A 22883-nucleotide genomic window follows, 5' to 3' on the forward strand; every position below is an offset into this window, starting at 1 on the left:
GACGTCACCATTTATCAAAGGGGTGCGAAGATGATTATTGCTGTAATCATCGACGTTATGTTTTACTTAATAATTGAATTGGATAGTAATACAATAGAAATAAATACATTGAACTGTTTTTGTTTTGTTTTTCAATTTAATAGGAATCAAATTTTTGCGATACATGGTGAGTGTTCACATCGCTTACTAAATATAGTTTCTTCCACTGAAGTTACGCTTCCGCTTTCAAAACGAGGCTAAGTGCACATGTGTTGTAAGAGTTTCTCCGAGTCGACAACATGGGTAGAGAAAAAAAGAAGGTAAAGGCGTTTTTTTTTTGGTAATCTGTGTGATATAATCGAGTTATTGTATTTGTAAGATCACGGGCTCTGCTTGTGATTGTTTTTGTCTGAAGCCATACAGCGGGTTTAGTGTTGTTTCCGACAAATAGTCGTCAATGAAAACGTTCAAGGTCGATAATGAACCTGGACCCAAAATTTAAATGGAAAAAACATTGGTGTCAGTGCTAAAATGGTCCTCACTATATCATGATTTATTCTGCAGTACCAGAGTGGTTCAGCCACGGCATTCATCACAAGAAATCAGGCCATCAGAAGATTACAACTGTCGCTGGCAGATTTCAGGTAAAAAAACAAATAAGTAAAAGAGCACCCCATCACGTCTCGACAGATTCTATTTCCATGGAAGTACATGTACAGTATTGGGGTAGCCCTGAATCCAAAGTGTTGACAGAGTGGCCATTATTTTTCATTCAATTGTCGACTGCCCATCGCAATGGGTCTTACGATAGCAAAATTAGAGATTGAGTGGTATTATAAAAATACTAAACCTTACTATCCTACTAAATTATCCTCTGTGTTGGATATACCACAGTCCCTCTATAGGGATATACCATGGAAGGTACTAACGGAAGGAGCCACGACGCTATTGTTTTAGCTTTACCCCATGATAGTTTGTCAATGTTTGTTCACAAACATTGGTTCTCGTTAGCTCTTAGCACCTTCGTACAATGGGTTACGCTAATCTCAAGCATTCGGTAATATTCGAAGCATGCTCGGAAGCAATAGACGAACCTCGCATGTACAATACTGAAAATGCTGTCTAGTTTGAATGCTGTTGTTTGCGGAGTATTTGGCAAACTTTAATGAAAAATTGGCAGATATAACATCGATTGAGGAAGAACTGATGAACTATCGTGAATTCATTTGTATTTGTAATGGTGATGAGACTTAATCAACGATTGCCTGTGATAATAACGACTGCATTATTCATGGTACCATTGTCATTGCGTACTAATACGTCCATGGTTTGATGCCCGAAACTATTAAATTTTTTGACCACCAGGCATCGGCGAACACCACCAAAAAATATAGTATCGAAAGAAGGGCATGCCTAGACACATTCTCTGTGACAATATTTTTTAGGAGTCCTTAGGAATTTTTGTTGTAGACACTCAAAACCTTGTTCTTGCTACAGTTGTTTATAATTAAAACATGTGAAATCCGTGAAGTCAAACGTTGATGTGTTGAATTTCCGGCTGTGAAATACGTATTTTGACTTTTCACACCTAAACAAACAGAGTGCGCATGTGTGATGACCGTAGTTTCATAATGCGCATACATTTATGTCATATTCCGCTAAATTATTACTTGTGTAAACAATTGCAAACTATCATCGACATCAAAGATGAACTAGACAATGAAAATAAGCCTGTTAAGAAGCTTAAGTGGCAACCTGAGAGACATTCACTTCCGGCATGGCTCAATTTTGTTGTGTTCGAACATCTTCAAAACATCAATTTTTTTCTTTAAAATCGTTGACAGTGTACTGGCTTTAACATCAAATTTTCAACAGACATCGCCATGACGAATGCCCGACTCAATTGCTTTGATCATTTGGATTTTACAGTCCAACAACAAGGCACGTCGTTTGACACGAGTTGTTGACATTTTGAAGTCAGGACGGAAACTGGCATCTCACTCGTAGTCGCCGTAATTTATCTAAAATTTACAACATCCATGCTTCACACTTTTTTATTGTGAATCTTAAAATTAAAAACTCAAGCAGCAAGGCGTCGAAAGTGACTAGACACTAGAAGTCACGTACACAAAAGATTATCACGCCAAGTCAATGGCTACATTGTTTTTATTTTACGCAGCACAGTTCAAGCCCACTTCCAACAGCGGTTCGTTTTAGGATTTTGCAGCTGCTTGAGTGAATGAAATGTTCACTATAGGTGTTACTGACCATTGTTTTTCAGAGAAAATCCATTTGTACTAAGCGGGTTTTCGTAATAAACTAGTTCGTTCTAAGCGTTGTCAATTACCATAGGGATAATGGATTTTCAAACGGGACTTTCTAGTTCGTTCGTTGTAACCGGTATTTCGTTGTAACCGAGTTCGTACTGACGAGTTTTGACTGTATCTTAAATTTGATAACTAACAGGGACTGTGCCATGCATGGCTTGTTTTATTTTAATGAGGCGTTGTTACCATGGAGTACAGTTGTCGTTGAGTCATAATCAGCGCGACTAAAAATATTACAACTGCCTCAGCACAAAGACGGTTGTGTAATGAAAGGGAATGTAAAAGGAAATGTACCTGTAGTATTACAATATACATTTATGTGCATTAAGGTAGAAGCCTACCGGTACTCATAATTTTTGAGAATGTTGGTCATAAATCAAAGACAATGTTTATTGGTTTTTGTGTAAAACCGTTAAGCTATTGTCCCATGGCACCATGGAATAACAATCTGTGGTGAAACTTGTCCTAATAATTTTTTGCAAATTTTGCGAAAATAGTAGTTACTGCTAGTTAGAATTACCAGACACGCAATGGAGACATAATTTGGATATCGAAATATGAAGAATAAACAGCCAGTGACATTTCCAGAGATATACATATAGTTGGAATTGAAGCAAAAGGGTGGCCTATTAATCCATGAAACATAGTCGCATATATCAGTACATATCATCCTGTCTTATTGTGTGTGTGGCAAAGCTGTCATGTACACAATCATAATAACTGGAAATTGGTTCAGAACGGAAAACTGTTTTGTTACAGTAAATGATTATGAACAATAAAAATTAAATTTAGAAATTATGAATAATAAATAATGAAACGTGGGAACCACACCTAATATTGTAATAGTCTGCAACAGGAGTTTTAAAAATGCTGTCCATTCTATTTACCGGATTATACCCAATGATGTATCTTCACCTCTGGACGCTTTCAAAAACAATGTCTCTACAAGTGTTGTATAAACCTGAATGAAAAATCTGGAGTCGAGGCAAATACTTCTAAAAACCTCTTCAGCCAGCCCAGGCCAATCATAATGTGCAGGGTAATTACTGTGGCCAATGATATTGAATTTTTATGAAGCAGAGGTTTTCATCTTCAAATAAGTAATCAGAAATACCCTTGATACCCTTGAGAAGTATGTCCATTACTTCACAAGAATGACTGTCCCAAGGGATTTTCAGTTTCTCAAAATAATCAACCCAAGGTTGTTTTGTTTACAAGAAGGAAATGTTTTTTGACAGCATTTCTTGTATTAATTTCCATTGCACAAAAAAGCAGCAAATACTGTTACTGATATACAGAATTTGATTGTATCCACACCGCCACGCCCACCACACCCCACCCCTGGCCATTCATGCAAACTGCAAATTTAAGGTGCAATTTCTCAGAGTAGCGGCATAAATAACAGAGTAGCGGCCCTGCTGCGCTAAAACGCTTTGGGGAGAACACTGCTATTGTATTAACACTTTCGACCTCTATGGTTTATGGATCCAAGCTCTTTTCTCGTCTGCTCTCAGCCCCTTTCTAAAAGTGCGCTGTGCACTTTGCATCCGCCCTTTGTGTTTTTCCCATTACATACATCTTCTTTCCTCTAAACGGTAATTAGCAGTGCACTCTGGACAGCAGATTTACTATGAATGACTAATTTAAGCATAGTTACCTTGATATACTAGAACAAGTGATAACAATTTCACACTCACAAATTGCAGAAAAGAGGAACTTTAATAAAAAACCAGCATCAAATGGGGCTTCAGAGTACCCCAGACTAAGGCGGAGCTGCCTAACAAAGTTAAATTTACGACGGTGCTATAACGGCATAAATGTTACGTGTGAATCAGGTAATAGTCAATCATAACCTTATGCTCTTGATTGATGGATCAAGAGGCGAGTTTGTTCTTTTTATCAATCAATGTATCAAATCATGAGAGTCTCCATCATGTCTTGTGGTCATTCTTGGCAGCTGGCAACTTTTTCAAATTGAGATATAAAAGTCTTTAAAATCTTTTATGATTGAATCAGCAAAATCCTCCAGTCTGACCACTATGTAAGCATATTGGAACTGAGCACGGGCTGACATTGTCGTAAATCTGTACATCTGTCCATATACCGTATTACCCCGGGCACGCGCCCCTCCCTGGGCAAGCGCCCATCCCCCTGTTTTCACAAAAGGGATGTTGGGGACATCCTCAGTTAAACGCCCAGGGTGATTTTTAGCCAAGAACGGGGTCAACAATAAAGTTTTATTTGTCAAAAACGAACGCGTTTGATTTATTTAAATAGTGTGTTTGTTACGGTAGTTCTCGTTTTGGAGTGTGTGGTGGCCCTGAAAAGAGCCGTTTTGTTTGTGTTTTTACGTAAAAACTCATTGGAACTTAACGACATAAGATGTACCACTCAGCATGGGGTGCACATGTTCTGCTTTCTCTTCATTCACGATGAATCCAATATTGCAATAATCCATACCTTGGTGAGTGGTTTGAAGCACTTAGCTTAAGTATGTGTACAAAGTGTACGAAAGCATTCCTTTATTTGAACTTATCATACGATCACAAAAACAACTTTTTAAAATCTTTTTTGGGGTGGTCCTCGGGTAAGCGCCCACCCCCATTTTTTCCCGATTTTGTATGTTCAGGCCCCTGGGCGCGTGCCCGTGGTAATACGGTACATGTATATAAATGCAGAAAAATGTCCTATGTAAATTTTTTGTGACATGCGCCCTCTATTGACAATTTACTGTAGAATACTTTATTTCCGCTTGGAATTTATTTTCGCTGAAGGGATGATTCCGTGAAAATAGAATCCAGCGAATATACTTTTGTTCCTATATTTCACATTAAACTCATCAAAAATCAGTGAAAATAAATTCCATACAAAACGCCCAAAAAGCTTTTTCAGCGAAAATTAATTCCAGCGAAAATAAAGTATTCCACAGTATTTCTGATGCACATATTTAGATAAAAGTAACGCTTGTATCGTAATCTGTCAAAGCGCATGGCGTGTTCTATTCAAATGAGGTTAGACAACTACATGTATTAGGAGAGGTATATTCTGTAAAGTATCTGATTGGAATTTTAGTGTTGTGGGTGTTTTTATACTGAATACCCCTGTGATCAAAATCAGCAGTGTGTTCATTGATTGGATAGGGAGAGGAGTGTCCACACTATGAGACACAAGCAGTCAACAGTGTGTTCATTGATTGGATAGGGAGAAGAGTGTCCACACTATGAGACACAAGCAGTCAGCAGTGTGTTCATTGATTGGATAGGGAGAGGAGTGTCCACACTATGAGACACAAGCAGTCAACAGTGTGTTCATTGATTGGATAGGGAGAGGAGTGTCCACACTATGAGACACAAGCAGTCAGCAGTGTGTTCATTGATTGGATAGGGAGAGGAGTGTCCACACTATGAGACACAAGCAGTCAACAGTGTGTTCATTGATTGGATAGGGAGAGGAGTGTCCACACTATGAGACACAAGCAGTCAGCAGTGTGTTCATTGATTGGATAGGGAGAGGAGTGTCCACACTATGAGACACAAGCAGTCAGCAGTGTGTTCATTGATTGGATAGGGAGAGGAGTGTCCACACTATGAGACACAAGCAGTCAGCAGTGTGTTCATTGATTGGATAGGGAGAGGAGTGTCCACACTATGAGACACAAGCAGTCAGCAGTGTGTTCATTGATTGGATAGGGAGAGGAGTGTCCACGCTATGAGACACAAGCAGTCAGCAGTGTGTTCATTGATTGGATAGGGAGAGGAGTGTCCACGCTATGAGACACAAGCAGTCAGCAGTGTGTTCATTGATTGGATAGGGAGAGGAGTGTCCACACTATGAGACACAAGCAGTCAGCAGTGTGTTCATTGATTGGATAGGGAGAGGAGTGTCCACACTATGAGACACAAGCAGTCAGCAGTGTGTTCATTGATTGGATAGGGAGAGGAGTGTCCACGCTATGAGACACAAGCAGTCAGCAGTGTGTTCATTGATTGGATAGGGAGAGGAGTGTCCACACTATGAGACACAAGCAGTCAGCAGTGTGTTCATTGATTGGATATGGAGAGGAGTGTCCCCCCTCCTCCCCTCTCTAAATTAAACATGCATTCAATACTTTAACTATTCTAATGACTTGACAATGTTTTTTCTAGACGACTATGTATTATGAAAGGAATATACCCGGTGGAACCCAGGCATGTGAAGAAAGTGATGCGTGGTAGTACAGCACCAAGGACATTTTACAGAGTCAAAGATATACAGTTTTTGTTACATGAACCACTTATTCATAAATTCAGAGATTTTAAGGTGAGTTTGACTAAAATATGATGATTGGGCTTGTTTGCGGCAGGGAAATCCTAATTTAAAGGGGAACTAAATAGAGCCTATTTTGGTGTTTGTATTTATCAAGTTATGTATATTGATTATAAATTTGAAAAAAAAAAATTAAAAAAATGATTATCTTCAGAGTTATGATGATTTAAATATGAGAAACCATAAACCTGCGAAGGACTTCCGTTTGTGCCATCTTGCCATAAAAAAACGCCCTCATGAGGTATAAACAGGTAAGGTAACAAAGCATGATGACAAAATAGTATCTGATTAAATATAAGCAACTTAGGGAGCCATAGTTAGCTGGACTGGTGAATTGACTTCTAGTCTAGGTTGTTTCGACTTTTACGTTAATGTTATTTACAAACATATCAACATACAAACATTATGGATGTGCGATTGATCGAGACAGGCATTTTGTTTTGTTTTTTGTCTAACTGTCTAATAAATGCTGTTTCCAGTACTGCACTGTGCGGCGTGCAAATTATTCAAAGTATGGATGCTGGAGTATGCAATCTTGAGTTCGTAGGGTGGTGGTGGAAACATTTTCGTCCATGTATTCACGGGGCTGCACTGGCAAATCATGGGACAAGTGTCACAGGAACACCAAGCAGATTGTTCACAGACTTCCGTGTAATTTGAAATAAAACTTTCATCCGAACAAGGGGCATCGTCGACGATATACTCTCATCACTCACACTGGACTGATCTGAATCGTCACAGTATACCGTACTTCCCTGATCATAAACCCGGAGGCATGAACACGTAAAGGAAAAGTAAGGGATGAGCTTGTACTCAAGGACCAACTCAGAAAAAATTATTTTGTTTTGGGGTTAAACACTGTAACCATCTTGCAAACAACGAAATATTATCCAAAAGAAATATTCGTTCACCACGCCGGGCTCGGGAAAATAATACTTATTTTTGAAAAAAAATGCGTCATTGATTTGAACGATACTTACAATGAAGAAACAAACATGTTCATAAAAAACACACACATTTTATTGCAATACGATTTACATACCGTCTGAATTTACGGTGAAATAATGGGTAGGGTCTGTGAGGAAACAGTGGACGAAGGCATTTATCACTATCTTCGTTTTGGTATGTTTTCGATCGTACGCAAACTCTCGACGCAAAACAATTTTCCACCATGAGGTTTTTCAGCACGATTTGACCTGGAACAACTTCCTTTGACATAACAGGTCATGTCTTTCATTAACCAATCAAAATGATGTGTCGTAATGATGACATTTTCTGATTATTGACGATGATTTTTTAGCGCAATGCGGAAGTGAATTACCGCAATGTTAAAATGCGATCTGTAGCACTGATTGCAACGAAAAAACGATGATTTTTTTCCCTAAAAACTGGCGATTCGCAATTTCCGAAATATAAACGACGGTTAATAGTAACCGCGGGTAAGTGTGGAGGAAGAATTTAAACACCTTTCTCGGTCGCCAACATGTCTCATTGTTCAAACCCTAGGCCTTTCACGATAGTCTCAAAGTAAACCATGCCCGATAACCAGGTACACGCCTTGACGATCACATTTTTGGCTTTTCGAAGGCTACTACTCAAAGAAATATGGATTACTCCAGAATTGCAACATCGATGTTCATCCTGAGTAAATGACAGAATAGAAACGATGCGAATCACGTTGTGTACGTTCGCCATGCACTCTGAACTTGAAATTAATGTGAGTTTTCTCATAAAACTAAAAGCATGAACCAAACTAACATGCCAATCACGATTATTATGAAATGAAACACACCTTTTACACGCATATTTTAAAGAATATCGTCAACGCCCAGTAAAAACACTCTGGGCTTATAATCGTGAATGCCCTCAACTCGATAAATACCAAGTAAAAACATAGGGATGGGCTTCATACTCGAGAGGGGCTTGCGATCGGGGAAGTACGGTACTTTAACGCAATTGGGCTTTCACTCTCAGAATACTGTGGTTCAAACGCATAAGGCTCTAAGCCAAGTTTTAAAAAGCACATTGTGCATATAAAAGTTGAGTTTATACTAATAGTACACAATGCTTGGCAGCATGAACGGCTATGCACAATGGCGTATACGAATGCGATCAGATACTAAAACGTCATAGCTTTGAAAAGTACCCGGATGTTAAATATGTTCGTTCGTTAATTATTCCCCTCCATGAAAGACCTCCATGGCAAGCACTTCAAATGCCTATCCAAGCTACAGTTATAATTAAAACAAAATTAAACCACTGCAATATTATTTCGAATACAGTTTAGAATATACACAACTATAAATTAAGGCCGCATTTAGGTTCGCTTTAAATGACTCCTCACTGTCAAGTTTTATTAGTCCCCGTTCGAAGTCCGAAAACGGGGACTTATGTTTTGACGTCTGTGCGTGCGTCCGGACCTGTATCTTAGAAATGCCTGGACCAATCACAATCAAACTTCACACATACATCATACATGATATCATACATATGCACGTCAATTTGTTTCACGATCTGATTCAAGATGTCCGAATGGCGGCCATTTTTGTACTAAAAATCATCAAAATCAAGCATTTCCCGGCTGTTTACAGATGGATTTTGTTCAAACCTTGTATATACGATGGACATTATATGACCTTGATGAACATCATTTTGTTTTACGATCTGATTCAAGATGGCCGAATGGCAGCCATTTTTGTGCTAAAAAATCCTAAAAATCAAGCATTTCTCGGCTGTTTACAGATGAATTTTGTTCAAACTTGATATATACATTAGACATTATGCGACCTTGATGCAAATAATTTTGTTTTTCAGATAACATTCAAAATGGCCGACTGGCGGCCATTTTGTTTTAATGAATGGGCTTCTAGACCCATATTTCCAACTTGTTTTGACTGATTATGTTCAAATTTTAAATATTCATTATACATCATGTCATAGATAGACAGATATATTGGCTTGACAATCCTATTCAAAATGGCCGAATGGTTGTCATTTTTGTGCTAAAAAATCATCAAATATCAAGCATTTCTGGATGGATTTCGTTCAAACTTGGTACATACATTAGACATTACGGGTTCCTGATGCACGTCATTTTATTTTTCAGATCAGACTCAAAATGGCTGTCCGGTGGCCATTTTATTTTAATGAATGGGTTTCCAGACCCATACATGTATGTCTGACTTGTTTTGACTGATTATGTTCAAATTTTTAATATTCATTATACATCATGTCACAGATATACGGATTTATTGGTTTGACGATACTTTTCAAAGTGGCCTAATGGTGGCTATTTTTGTGCTAAAAAACTTGTTTTATTTTTTAGATCGGATTCTGAATGGCTGACTTGTGGCCATTTTGTTTTAATAAATGGGTTTTTACAGCCATATCTCTGACATGCTTTGACTGACTGGTCAAATTTCATATATTCATTATACATATATTCATAATGGCTGATTTTGTTTTAATTAATGCTGTTCCAGATCAATATCTCTCAATACTCGTTTGACGATCAGATACAAATGTAATCATATTCCTGACATGGTTATATTCCAGCTATATTACTATAAACAAAACTATATATCTTAAATTTGATAACTAACGGGGACTGTGCCATGCATGGCTTGTTATTTCTGGTTTATTTGTCACATTATAAGCAATAAATTATTTTTGTTTTACTTCTAGTGTTGCATATTGTTCATTTATTTCTGTTGCATGTTTTCATTTGCCGTTCTATTCCCTGCCGCAGTTCGATCTGCGTGTTGTCAATTTTCATGAATTTTGTGCAGGGGATGTCCGGGCTTATGCCCACCCCTATTTTTAGGCAATTTTCCATGTTCAGGACCCTGGGCTCATACCCGGACAACTACAGTATATAAATCTAATAAACCATTGCTGTAAAATTCATTCTTATTCTGGATTCTTTATTCATTTATCTATATTTCTAGGTATTTATCCGTAAACTTGTGCGTGCATTGGGTAGAAATGATCCAGATGCAGCTGAACGTCTCCGAAACAACAAACCTGTATACAGATTAGATCACATTGTTAAAGAAAGGTAAGAATTTTATCTTACCGTATTTGCTCTATTAGTACGCTTGCATAAATTAGAAATGTTTCTATGTTCAAAGTAAATAACAATTTAATAATTACAAATGCAATTTTTACTTTACATGCACTTCTAGTAGAACAAACTTGTTATTAGTTTCAGATAAATTTCTGTGAGTGTTTTCAAAATCTTTTCTGTCATTGCACTGGGTCTTCTGTGTTGATGACGTCATTTCCCAGAATGCATTTCACGTCTTGTGATTTGCTCAACTTCAGTCAATTTTTTTATGTATCAACAATATAACAATAGATGGTTGACAAGTTCAGCGTCATCTTTCCTGAGAAATATGAGACATTTTCTGTAGAAGAGTTGATAGTTATGGCCAAACCAATCAATATATGGCTTTGTATCAGTCAAAACCAGTTTTAATTTGGTTAGTATGATAATTGTTACAGTACAGTTTTGAATGTAACCTGTCCATATTGTTGCCTTCATGTTAGGGTCACCCATTTTTTTGCATTGGGTCAAATATTTATCGTAATTGTGTCACACATTTATTGCTTTTCAGTTGTGCATTTCTAAATGTTTCATGTATCGCACATTTTAGCTATCACCTAGGTGGTCTTAACTTACTGTGTGAAAACACAAACATCACCTTCTTACTTCTATTATCACAATTGTCTGTCATATAATTAAAATATTAATTACTATATCTGACCCAGTGTGGCGACAAGTAATTCGGTGATGAAATACAATAAATATACAAATGTATGCAAATGTTTACACCGCATCACAATAACCCCACTAATAATGTTTTAGTAATGCCAAAATACCTGATATTGTGAGAAAATGCCATGATCTAGGTAGCACAAATCACTTCAGAAATATTGGATAAATATGTTGTCTTTTTTATTTCATAGGTATCCTACTTTTATTGATGCCATAAGAGATTTAGATGATCCGCTCACGATGTGTTTCCTCTTTGCAACCTTCCCAAGATCCAGAGCAGTGCATGTGGAACTGATAGAACTGTGTAGACGACTGACAATTGAGTTCATGCATTATGTCATTGTTGCAAGGGCTCTCAGAAAGGTATTAAAATATCAAATGAAAAAAGACATGGGAATGAGGAACTTCCTTTCATGTGTTTGACTGTCCTTTCCCAAAGACAAGTCATGGTCTTACATATACCTTTGACCAATTGGCAGCTATTTTTGGTTTTAAAAAACAACATGAGCATGTCAAAGTTGTTTTATCATAGTTTAGTCCATTCTTTGAATATGAGTATTTGCTGCTATATTGTTTGCTATAGAACAAAACAATAAGAAATGTGATGACAGCTACTCCCAGAGTGGAGTATACCATATTCAACCGTGTTAGCACCCATGCCTGGTCAAACGCCCACCCCCACTCCCCACTTTTGCACAATTTTTATATTCGGGGTCACTTTCGGCAAAGTGCCACCACTCCTTCAAAATGCCACTAATTTAAAACTTGGTCTTTGATCAGTGCTTAACGAATGATAGTAATCGTTATATGATACAGCGTGGATATCAACTGCCGTGAATATCAACTGCTGTGTTGTGAATGCATAGACCACGGTAACTGTGCATAAACTACGCTTTGACAATGACCTGGTAATAAAAGTAAAATGCAATAAATATTTCATGCCATATTCAGTTACCTATCAAAAATTGCTAGTTAACAATTTTTTGAAAAAAACCATGTCGTTTATTCGCCGAAATCAATTCCAACTTCAATCAATAATTCACTTCCGCATTGCATTGAATTGTGTTGGTACAACATGGCATTTTGATTGGTTAATAACCGACTTGACCCATTAGGTCAAAAAACGTTGTTGTAGGTCAAACCATGCAAATACATCATGGCGGAAAGTGCTTTTCATCGAGGGTTGGCATATGGTCCAACACATTAGTCAGTGGAGATAATGATGAAGATTTAGACTATGTTCCGACAGACTCTAATATTTTTAACCTTGCAAATTCAAGTGGTACCTAATTAATATTGTAATAAAATGTGCATATATTCTGTGACCATTTCTGTTTCTTCATTGTAAAATTCAATGCCAACGCACCTAATTTCGTAATTTTATTTCCCTCAAAGACATAATATCCACCTCAATCTTTCACATGGTGAATTAAAATTGTCATTTGCACTCTTTTCCAGGGGGGTGCAGAATGCTCGCCTCTAAAAAATCACTAACACGATCAAGTACAGTATTATTTGGTTTTGACTTGTTCAGTTCACTCCATATATACAACATCTCAGAAATCTTTAAATATTAATATTTGTTCAATTTCTAGGTTTTTATTTCCATCAAAGGTATCTACTATCAGGTTGAAATTCAAGGTCAAAAGGTCACATGGCTTGTGCCTCACCACTTTGCATATACTGTAAGTATGATTAAAGGGACTAAAGTCTTGTGTATCGTTTTAGTAATATTTAATACATGACCTTTATAAAAACTTTGCTTTTTTTTATAGAAACCAAAAGATGTAGACTTCAAAGTAATGGCTACTTTTATTGAATTTTACAATACATTGTTAGGATTCGTAAATTTTAGAATGTACCACTCAATAAATCTTCACTATCCACCCAAGGTAGGTCATAGGTCAACATGTTTTGTTTCTTATTAAACTGTCTATGAAATTGTTTTGTACATACATTCTGTAATGTTAACTTTTGGCCAATTAGGGACATTCCCACCTCGGGCTTAGTATCCTACTGAGCCTATAAATAGGACGTGCCTTTACTCCGTTGTATCCTTTCTGTTTATGTATTACTAACATTTTTGTAAGGTCTCCGGTATAACAGTGGATGTACTCTATTAACGTATTGAATTACTCTATGCGTTTAATACTTACATATACGTTTCTTGTGATTGATTTGTTTGCATAGCCTTGCATATCTTACTTATTTTGGGATATAACCCAGTCACTAATCATAACCCCACAACATACATTTAACGTAATGGCACTTTGATGTTTTAACGAATACAATTCTGGAAGCATATTACTGCCTAGACTGGTCACATTCAAATTTCACACATACATCAATATCTCTCAATACTTGTTTAGTGCAAATCATTTTAATATTAAACAATCATCATAATCCTATTCCTATTCCTGACATGTTTATATTCCAGCTATATTACTATAAACAAAACTATATATCTTAAACTCGATAACGCAACGGGGACTGTGTCATGCATGGCTTGTCTTGATATACTTTCAGTTAACGATATCAGAAGGACTCGGTCAAGGCGATTCTGCCTACTGTTTAGGCACTGAAGTTACAGAGCAGAGATTAGCTGCTCTATCACAGACCTTAGCAGCAGTTGCTAAGGATACAGGAGAAGATGAAGTACAGGGAGATGAATTTCCAGCAGGAGGAGTAAGTTTTATCGTACTATAAGCCACAAGACTGTGTTTCAGTTACACATTTTAGTCTTGCTATTGATCTTCTCATTACCAATAATTGTGATACACACTGACACAACTATAATTTGTATAAATTTTAGTATTGAACTGATGACATTGATAACAAGTATTCACAATGTATTTGTTCCATAGTCTGATGATCCAGAAATGATAGAAAAGGCTAAGGAAGAGGAAGAAAAATTGAAGGCATTGAAAAATTTGTTTTCAAACTGTAAATTTTTTCTATCAAGGGAAGTCCCAAGAGAATCTCTTACATTTATAATCAGGTAAGCTTGTTAAAATAATTGACTACAGATGTTTGTTTCTACTGTTATACTTGTAAATTCATTGTCCACATTAGGGAATGTTTAGACTGGCAAAGTCAGGACTTCATTTTTGTCTTACAAAAAGAAATAATTGTCAATTTAGCCCTTTTAGCGTGATCGCGAAAACAAGCGTTACTGCGAAAGAAATCCTGGCTGAATGCATCTGCAGACGCCCCCCCCCCCCCAAGTTGAATTGAAAACCGGAGTTGAATCACTCTGGTGATTATGCTAATTAAAAGTTGTTGACTAGCATTGACAACGAATCAGAGTGCTGCTCCAATTTTTGAATCACATTTCCATTGTCACCACTACCTTCTGTTATTTTGTGGGTCCTTCTTTCCTCTCAACAACAATCTGGAAATGTCGCTGAATACATTTTGGATTCATGGTCAGTAGGTGACTGACTGATTGGTTAATTTAGCCAACTGGTACCGGGTAGTCTGAGTATGCTAATTTTCTGAACCACAACTGTTATGCCTAATGTTCTGCCTTTGCCATCTGCATGCCTTGATATTTAGGTTTGTGGCCAGCGTGGTTAGGTGTTCCAGTGCCTCTATCTGCATGCCTTGATATTTAGGTTTGTGGCCAGCGTGTCTAGGTGTTTCAGTGTCTCTATCTGCATGCCTTGATATTTAGGTTTCTGGCCAGCGTGTCTAGGTGTTTCAGTGCCTCTATCTGCATGCCTTGATATTTAGGTTTGTGGCCAGCGTGTCTAGGTGTTTCAGTGTCTCTATCTGCATGCCTTGATATTTAGGTTTGTGGCCAGCGTGTCTAGGTGTTTCAGTGCCTCTATCTGCATGCCTTGATATTTAGGTTTGTGGCCAGCGTGTCTAGGTGTTTCAGTGCCTCTATCTGCATGCCTTGATATTTAGGTTTGTGGCCAGCGTGTCTAGGTGTTTCAGTGCCTCTATCTGCATGCCTTGATATTTAGGTTTCTGGCCAGCGTGTCTAGGTGTTTCAGTGCCTCTATCTGCATGCCTTGATATTTAGGTTTCTGGCCAGCGTGTCTAGGTGTTTCAGTGCCTCTATCTGCATGCCTTGATATTTAGGTTTGTGGCCAGCGTGTCTAGGTGTTTCAGTGCCTCTATCTGCATGCCTTGATATTTAGGTTTGTGGCCAGCGTGTCTAGGTGTTTCAGTGCCTCTATCTGCATGCCTTGATATTTAGGTTTGTGGCCAGCGTGTCTAGGTGTTTCAGTGCCTCTATCTGCATGCCTTGATATTTAGGTTTCTGGCCAGCGTGTCTAGGTGTTTCAGTGCCTCTATCTGCATGCCTTGATATTTAGGTTTCTGGCCAGCGTGTCTAGGTGTTTCAGTGCCTCTATCTGCATGCCTTGATATTTAGGTTTCTGGCCAGCGTGTCTAGGTGTTTCAGTGTCTCTATCTGCATGCCTTGATATTTAGGTTTGTGGCCAGCGTGTCTAGGTGTTTCAGTGCCTCTATCTGCATGCCTTGATATTTAGGTTTCTGGCCAGCGTGTCTAGGTGTTTCAGTGCCTCTATCTGCATGCCTTGATATTTAGGTTTCTGGCCAGCGTGTCTAGGTGTTTCAGTGCCTCTATCTGCATGCCTTGATATTTAGGTTTCTGGCCAGCGTGTCTAGGTGTTTCAGTGCCTCTATCTGCATGCCTTGATATTTAGGTTTCTGGCTAGCGTGTCTAGGTGTTTCAGTGCCTCTATCTGCATGCCTTGATATTTAGGTTTCTGGCCAGCGTGTCTAGGTGTTTCAGTGCCTCTATCTGCATGCCTTGATATTTAGGTTTGTGGCCAGCGTGTCTAGGTGTTTCAGTGCCTCTATCTGCATGCCTTGATATTTAGGTTTCTGGCCAGCGTGTCTAGGTGTTTCAGTGCCTCTATCTGCATGCCTTGATATTTAGGTTTCTGGCCAGCGTGTCTAGGTGTTTCAGTGCCTCTATCTGCATGCCTTGATATTTAGGTTTCTGGCCAGCGTGTCTAGGTGTTTCAGTGTCTCTATCTGCATGCCTTGATATTTAGGTTTGTGGCCAGCGTGTCTAGGTGTTTCAGTGCCTCTATCTGCATGCCTTGATATTTAGGTTTGTGGCCAGCGTGTCTAGGTGTTTCAGTGCCTCTATCTGCATGCCTTGATATTTAGGTTTGTGGCCAGCGTGTCTAGGTGTTTCAGTGCCTCTATCTGCATGCCTTGATATTTAGGTTTGTGGCCAGCGTGTCTAGGTGTTTCAGTGCCTCTATCTGCATGCCTTGATATTTAGGTTTGTGGCCAGCGTGTCTAGGTGTTTCAGTGTCTCTATCTGCATGCCTTGATATTTAGGTATCTGGCCAGCGTGTCTAGGTGTTTCAGTGCCTCTATCTGCATGCCTTGATATTTAGGTTTGTGGCCAGCGTGTCTAGGTGTTTCAGTGCCTCTATCTGCATGCCTTGATATTTAGGTTTGTGGCCAGCGTGTCTAGGTGTTTCAGTGCCTCTATCTGCATGCCTTGATATTTAGGTTTCTGGCCAGCGTGTCTAGGTGTTTCAGTGTCTCTATCTGCATGCCTTGATATTTAGGTTTCTGGCCAGCGTGTCTAGGTGTTTCAGTGCCTCTATCTGCATGCCTTGATATTTAGGTTTGTGGCCAGCGTGTCTAGGTGTTTCAGTGCCTCTATCTGCATGCCTTGATATTTAGGTTTGTGGCCAGCGTGTCTAGGTGTTTCAGTGTCTCTATCTGCATGCCTTGATATTTAGGTTTGTGGCCAGCGTGTCTAGGTGTTTCAGTGCCTCTATCTGCATGCCTTGATATTTAGGTTTGTGGCCAGCGTGTCTAGGTGTTTCAGTGCCTCTATCTGCATGCCTTGATATTTAGGTTTCTGGCCAGCGTGTCTAGGTGTTTCAGTGTCTCTATCTGCATGCCTTGATATTTAGGTTTCTGGCCAGCGTGTCTAGGTGTTTCAGTGTCTCTATCTGCATGCCTTGATATTTAGGTTTCTGGCCAGCGTGTCTAGGTGTTTCAGTGCCTCTATCTGCATGCCTTGATATTTAGGTTTCTGGCCAGCGTGTCTAGGTGTTTCAGTGCCTCTATCTGCATGCCTTGATATTTAGGTTTCTGGCCAGCGTGTCTAGGTGTTTCAGTGCCTCTATCTGCATGCCTTGATATTTAGGTTTGTGGCCAGCGTGTCTAGGTGTTTCAGTGCCTCTATCTGCATGCCTTGATATTTAGGTTTCTGGCCAGCGTGTCTAGGTGTTTCAGTGCCTCTATCTGCATGCCTTGATATTTAGGTTTGTGGCCAGCGTGTCTAGGTGTTTCAGTGCCTCTATCTGCATGCCTTGATATTTAGGTTTGTGGCCAGCGTGTCTAGGTGTTTCAGTGCCTCTATCTGCATGCCTTGATATTTAGGTTTCTGGCCAGCGTGTCTAGGTGTTTCAGTGCCTCTATCTGCATGCCTTGATATTTAGGTTTCTGGCCAGCGTGTCTAGGTGTTTCAGTGCCTGTATCTGCATGCCTTGATATTTAGGTTTTTGGCCAGCGTGTCTAGGTGTTTCAGTGCCTCTATCTGCATGCCCTGATATTTAGGTTTCTGGCCAGCGTGTCTAGGTGTTTCAGTGCCTCTATCTGCATGCCTTGATATTTAGGTTTCTGGCCAGCGTGTCTAGGTGTTTCAGTGCCTCTATCTGCATGCCTTGATATTTAGGTTTCTGGCCAGCGTGTCTAGGTGTTTCAGTGCCTCTATCTGCATGCCTTGATATTTAGGTTTCTGGCCAGCGTGTCTAGGTGTTTCAGTGCCTCTATCTGCATGCCTTGATATTTAGGTTTGTGGCCAGCGTGTCTAGGTGTTTCAGTGCCTCTATCTGCATGCCTTGATATTTAGGTTTGTGGCCAGCGTGTCTAGGTGTTTCAGTGCCTCTATCTGCATGCCTTGATATTTAGGTTTGTGGCCAGCGTGTCTAGGTGTTTCAGTGCCTCTATCTGCATGCCTTGATATTTAGGTTTGTGGCCAGCGTGTCTAGGTGTTTCAGTGTCTCTATCTGCATGCCTTGATATTTAGGTTTCTGGCCAGCGTGTCTAGGTGTTTCAGTGCCTCTATCTGCATGCCTTGATATTTAGGTTTGTGGCCAGCGTGTCTAGGTGTTTCAGTGCCTCTATCTGCATGCCTTGATATTTAGGTTTGTGGCCAGCGTGTCTAGGTGTTTCAGTGCCTCTATCTGCATGCCTTGATATTTAGGTTTCTGGCCAGCGTGTCTAGGTGTTTCAGTGCCTCTATCTGCATGCCTTGATATTTAGGTTTCTGGCCAGCGTGTCTAGGTGTTTCAGTGTCTCTATCTGCATGCCTTGATATTTAGGTTTCTGGCCAGCGTGTCTAGGTGTTTCAGTGCCTCTATCTGCATGCCTTGATATTTAGGTTTGTGGCCAGCGTGTCTAGGTGTTTCAGTGCCTCTATCTGCATGCCTTGATATTTAGGTTTCTGGCCAGCGTGTCTAGGTGTTTCAGTGCCTCTATCTGCATGCCTTGATATTTAGGTTTGTGGCCAGCGTGTCTAGGTGTTTCAGTGCCTCTATCTGCATGCCTTGATATTTAGGTTTCTGGCCAGCGTGTCTAGGTGTTTCAGTGCCTCTATCTGCATGCCTTGATATTTAGGTTTCTGGCCAGCGTGTCTAGGTGTTTCAGTGCCTCTATCTGCATGCCTTGATATTTAGGTTTGTGGCCAGCGTGTCTAGGTGTTTCAGTGTCCTCTATCTGCATGCCTTGATATTTAGGTTTCTGGCCAGCGTGTCTAGGTGTTTCAGTGCCTCTATCTGCATGCCTTGATATTTAGGTTTGTGGCCAGCGTGTCTAGGTGTTTCAGTGCCTCTATCTGCATGCCTTGATATTTAGGTTTCTGGCCAGCGTGTCTAGGTGTTTCAGTGCCTCTATCTGCATGCCTTGATATTTAGGTTTGTGGCCAGCGTGTCTAGGTGTTTCAGTGCCTCTATCTGCATGCCTTGATATTTAGGTTTGTGGCCAGCGTGTCTAGGTGTTTCAGTGCCTCTATCTGCATGCCTTGATATTTAGGTTTCTGGCCAGCGTGTCTAGGTGTTTCAGTGCCTCTATCTGCATGCCTTGATATTTAGGTTTGTGGCCAGCGTGTCTAGGTGTTTCAGTGCCTCTATCTGCATGCCTTGATATTTAGGTTTCTGGCCAGCGTGTCTAGGTGTTTCAGTGCCTCTATCTGCATGCCTTGATATTTAGGTTTCTGGCCAGCGTGTCTAGGTGTTTCAGTGCCTCTATCTGCATGCCTTGATATTTAGGTTTGTGGCCAGCGTGTCTAGGTGTTTCAGTGCCTCTATCTGCATGCCTTGATATTTAGGTTTCTGGCCAGCGTGTCTAGGTGTTTCAGTGCCTCTATCTGCATGCCTTGATATTTAGGTTTGTGGCCAGCGTGTCTAGGTGTTTCAGTGCCTCTATCTGCATGCCTTGATATTTAGGTTTGTGGCCAGCGTGTCTAGGTGTTTCAGTGCCTCTATCTGCATGCCTTGATATTTAGGTTTCTGGCCAGCGTGTCTAGGTGTTTCAGTGCCTCTATCTGCATGCCTTGATATTTAGGTTTCTGGCCAGCGTGTCTAGGTGTTTCAGTGCCTCTATCTGCATGCCTTGATATTTAGGTTTGTGGCCAGCGTGTCTAGGTGTTTCAGTGCCTCTATCTGCATGCCTTGATATTTAGGTTTATGGCCAGCGTGTCTAGGTGTTTCAGTGCCTCTATCTGCATGCCTTGATATTTAGGTTTCTGGCCAGCGTGTCTAGGTGTTTCAGTGCCTCTATCTGCATGCCTTGATATTTAGGTTTCTGGCCAGCGTGTCTAGGTGTTTCAGTGTCTCTATCTGCATGCCTTGATATTTAGGTTTCTGGCCAGCGTGTCTAGGTGTTTCAGTGTCTCTATCTGCATGCCTTGATATTTAGGTTTCTGGCCAGCGTGTCTAGGTGTTTCAGTGCCTCTATCTGCATGCCTTGATATTTAGGTTTGTGGCCAGCGTGTCTAGGTGTTTCAGTGCCTCTATCTGCATGCCTTGATATTTAGGTTTCTGGCCAGCGTGTCTAGGTGTTTCAGTGCCTCTATCTGCATGCCTTGATATTTAGGTTTCTGGCCAGCGTGTCTAGGTGTTTCAGTGTCTCTATCTGCATGCCTTGATATTTAGGTTTCTGGCCAGCGTGTCTAGGTGTTTCAGTGCCTCTATCTGCATGCCTTGATATTTAGGTTTGTGGCCAGCGTGTCTAGGTGTTTCAGTGCCTCTATCTGCATGCCTTGATATTTAGGTTTCTGGCCAGCGTGTCTAGGTGTTTCAGTGCCTCTATCTGCATGCCTTGATATTTAGGTTTCTGGCCAGCGTGTCTAGGTGTTTCAGTGCCTCTATCTGCATGCCTTGATATTTAGGTTTCTGGCCAGCGTGTCTAGGTGTTTCAGTGTCTCTATCTGCATGCCTTGATATTTAGGTTTGTGGCCAGCGTGTCTAGGTGTTTCAGTGCCTCTATCTGCATGCCTTGATATTTAGGTTTGTGGCCAGCGTGTCTAGGTGTTTCAGTGCCTCTATCTGCATGCCTTGATATTTAGGTTTCTGGCCAGTGTGTCTAGGTGTTACAGTGCCTCTATCTGCATGCCTTGATATTTAGGTTTCTGGCCAGCGTGTCTAGGTGTTTCAGTGCCTCTATCTGCATGCCTTGATATTTAGGTTTCTGGCCAGCGTGTCTAGGTGTTTCAGTGCCTCTATCTGCATGCCTTGATATTTAGGTTTCTGGCCAGCGTGTCTAGGTGTTTCAGTGCCTCTATCTGCATGCCTTGATATTTAGGTTTCTGGCCAGCGTGTCTAGGTGTTTCAGTGTCTCTATCTGCATGCCTTGATATTTAGGTTTCTGGCCAGCGTGTCTAGGTGTTTCAGTGCCTCTATCTGCATGCCTTGATATTTAGGTTTGTGGCCAGCGTGTCTAGGTGTTTCAGTGCCTCTATCTGCATGCCTTGATATTTAGGTTTCTGGCCAGCGTGTCTAGGTGTTTCAGTGCCTCTATCTGCATGCCTTGATATTTAGGTTTCTGGCCAGCGTGTCTAGGTGTTTCAGTGTCTCTATCTGCATGCCTTGATATTTAGGTTTCTGGCCAGCGTGTCTAGGTGTTTCAGTGCCTCTATCTGCATGCCTTGATATTTAGGTTTGTGGCCAGCGTGTCTAGGTGTTTCAGTGCCTCTATCTGCATGCCTTGATATTTAGGTTTCTGGCCAGCGTGTCTAGGTGTTTCAGTGCCTCTATCTGCATGCCTTGATATTTAGGTTTCTGGCCAGCGTGTCTAGGTGTTTCAGTGCCTCTATCTGCATGCCTTGATATTTAGGTTTCTGGCCAGCGTGTCTAGGTGTTTCAGTGTCTCTATCTGCATGCCTTGATATTTAGGTTTCTGGCCAGCGTGTCTAGGTGTTTCAGTGCCTCTATCTGCATGCCTTGATATTTAGGTTTCTGGCCAGCGTGTCTAGGTGTTTCAGTGCCTCTATCTGCATGCCTTGATATTTAGGTTTGTGGCCAGCGTGTCTAGGTGTTTCAGTGCCTCTATCTGCATGCCTTGATATTTAGGTTTCTGGCCAGCGTGTCTAGGTGTTTCAGTGCCTCTATCTGCATGCCTTGATATTTAGGTTTGTGGCCAGCGTGTCTAGTTGTTTCAGTGCCTCTATCTGCATGCCTTGATATTTAGGTTTGTGGCCAGCGTGTCTAGGTGTTTCAGTGCCTCTATCTGCATGCCTTGATATTTAGGTTTCTGGCCAGCGTGTCTAGGTGTTTCAGTGCCTCTATCTGCAAAACTATTTTCATGTTTATTGCAATGATGCACCACTTCTTGAGATTCCAGGTTTGGAGACTATTGCACTTTTTCACAAAATAATTTGTGAGATCATAATTTCCATAGTGAACAACAAATTCATGTATTCTCAAAATATATTTAATTAAAATATTATTTACCTACCATCAGAACTTTTATGATTTTCCCCAATTTCTTTGTTGTCAAATGCTTCCAATTGTACACAAACATTTAATGCAAAGTGATTTCCACCATGATCTTTGATTTCACCTAAGACAATACCCTCTGATCTGTCTGGTGAAGTCTGTTAAATAAGCAATTGGAATGCTGGTTGATACTGACACAATTCTGTCAACTTCCTGAAAATTGTCAATTAAAGTACAAAAAAGTTGTGATTATCACGGTTTGAAAAGTAAATAAATGAGAAATTATTCAAAACTTTCACAGCTCATTGTTGAACCATAGCTTACCCATTCATGATGGGGGAAAAAGGACTCATACAAAAGTAGGGGTGTGAGTGCATAATTAGTCCCCGTTCGGACGCAGTCCGAAAACGGGGACTTATGTTTTGCCCTGTGTGCGTCCGTCCGTCCGTCCGTGCGTCCGTGATCACCTGTATCTCGAACATGCATGGACCGATTAAGTTCAAACTTCACTCATAAATCACACATTATATGGGACATATGCACATGCATTTT

General features: G+C 40.3%; 1 protein-coding gene across 1 annotated transcript in view; it reads left to right on the top strand.

Moving 5' to 3' along the window:
• The first annotated feature begins 198 nt into the window (after positions 1-198).
• Positions 199-22883, top strand: part of LOC100376882 (pescadillo homolog) — a 30766-nt gene continuing 8081 nt past the window's right edge. Inside the window, exons 1-9 of the mRNA XM_085491579.1 lie at positions 199-299; positions 544-623; positions 6452-6605; positions 10559-10668; positions 11580-11751; positions 12984-13073; positions 13164-13280; positions 13915-14073; positions 14253-14386. Coding sequence (XP_085347705.1) covers positions 279-299; positions 544-623; positions 6452-6605; positions 10559-10668; positions 11580-11751; positions 12984-13073; positions 13164-13280; positions 13915-14073; positions 14253-14386 — 1037 coding nt within the window. The 5' untranslated portion in view covers positions 199-278. The remainder of the gene's footprint in view (positions 300-543; positions 624-6451; positions 6606-10558; positions 10669-11579; positions 11752-12983; positions 13074-13163; positions 13281-13914; positions 14074-14252; positions 14387-22883) is intronic.

Source organism: Saccoglossus kowalevskii, chromosome 16 (genome assembly GCF_978046115.1).
Source record: "Saccoglossus kowalevskii chromosome 16, keSacKowa6.1, whole genome shotgun sequence".
Taxonomy (NCBI): Eukaryota; Metazoa; Hemichordata; class Enteropneusta; family Harrimaniidae; genus Saccoglossus; species Saccoglossus kowalevskii.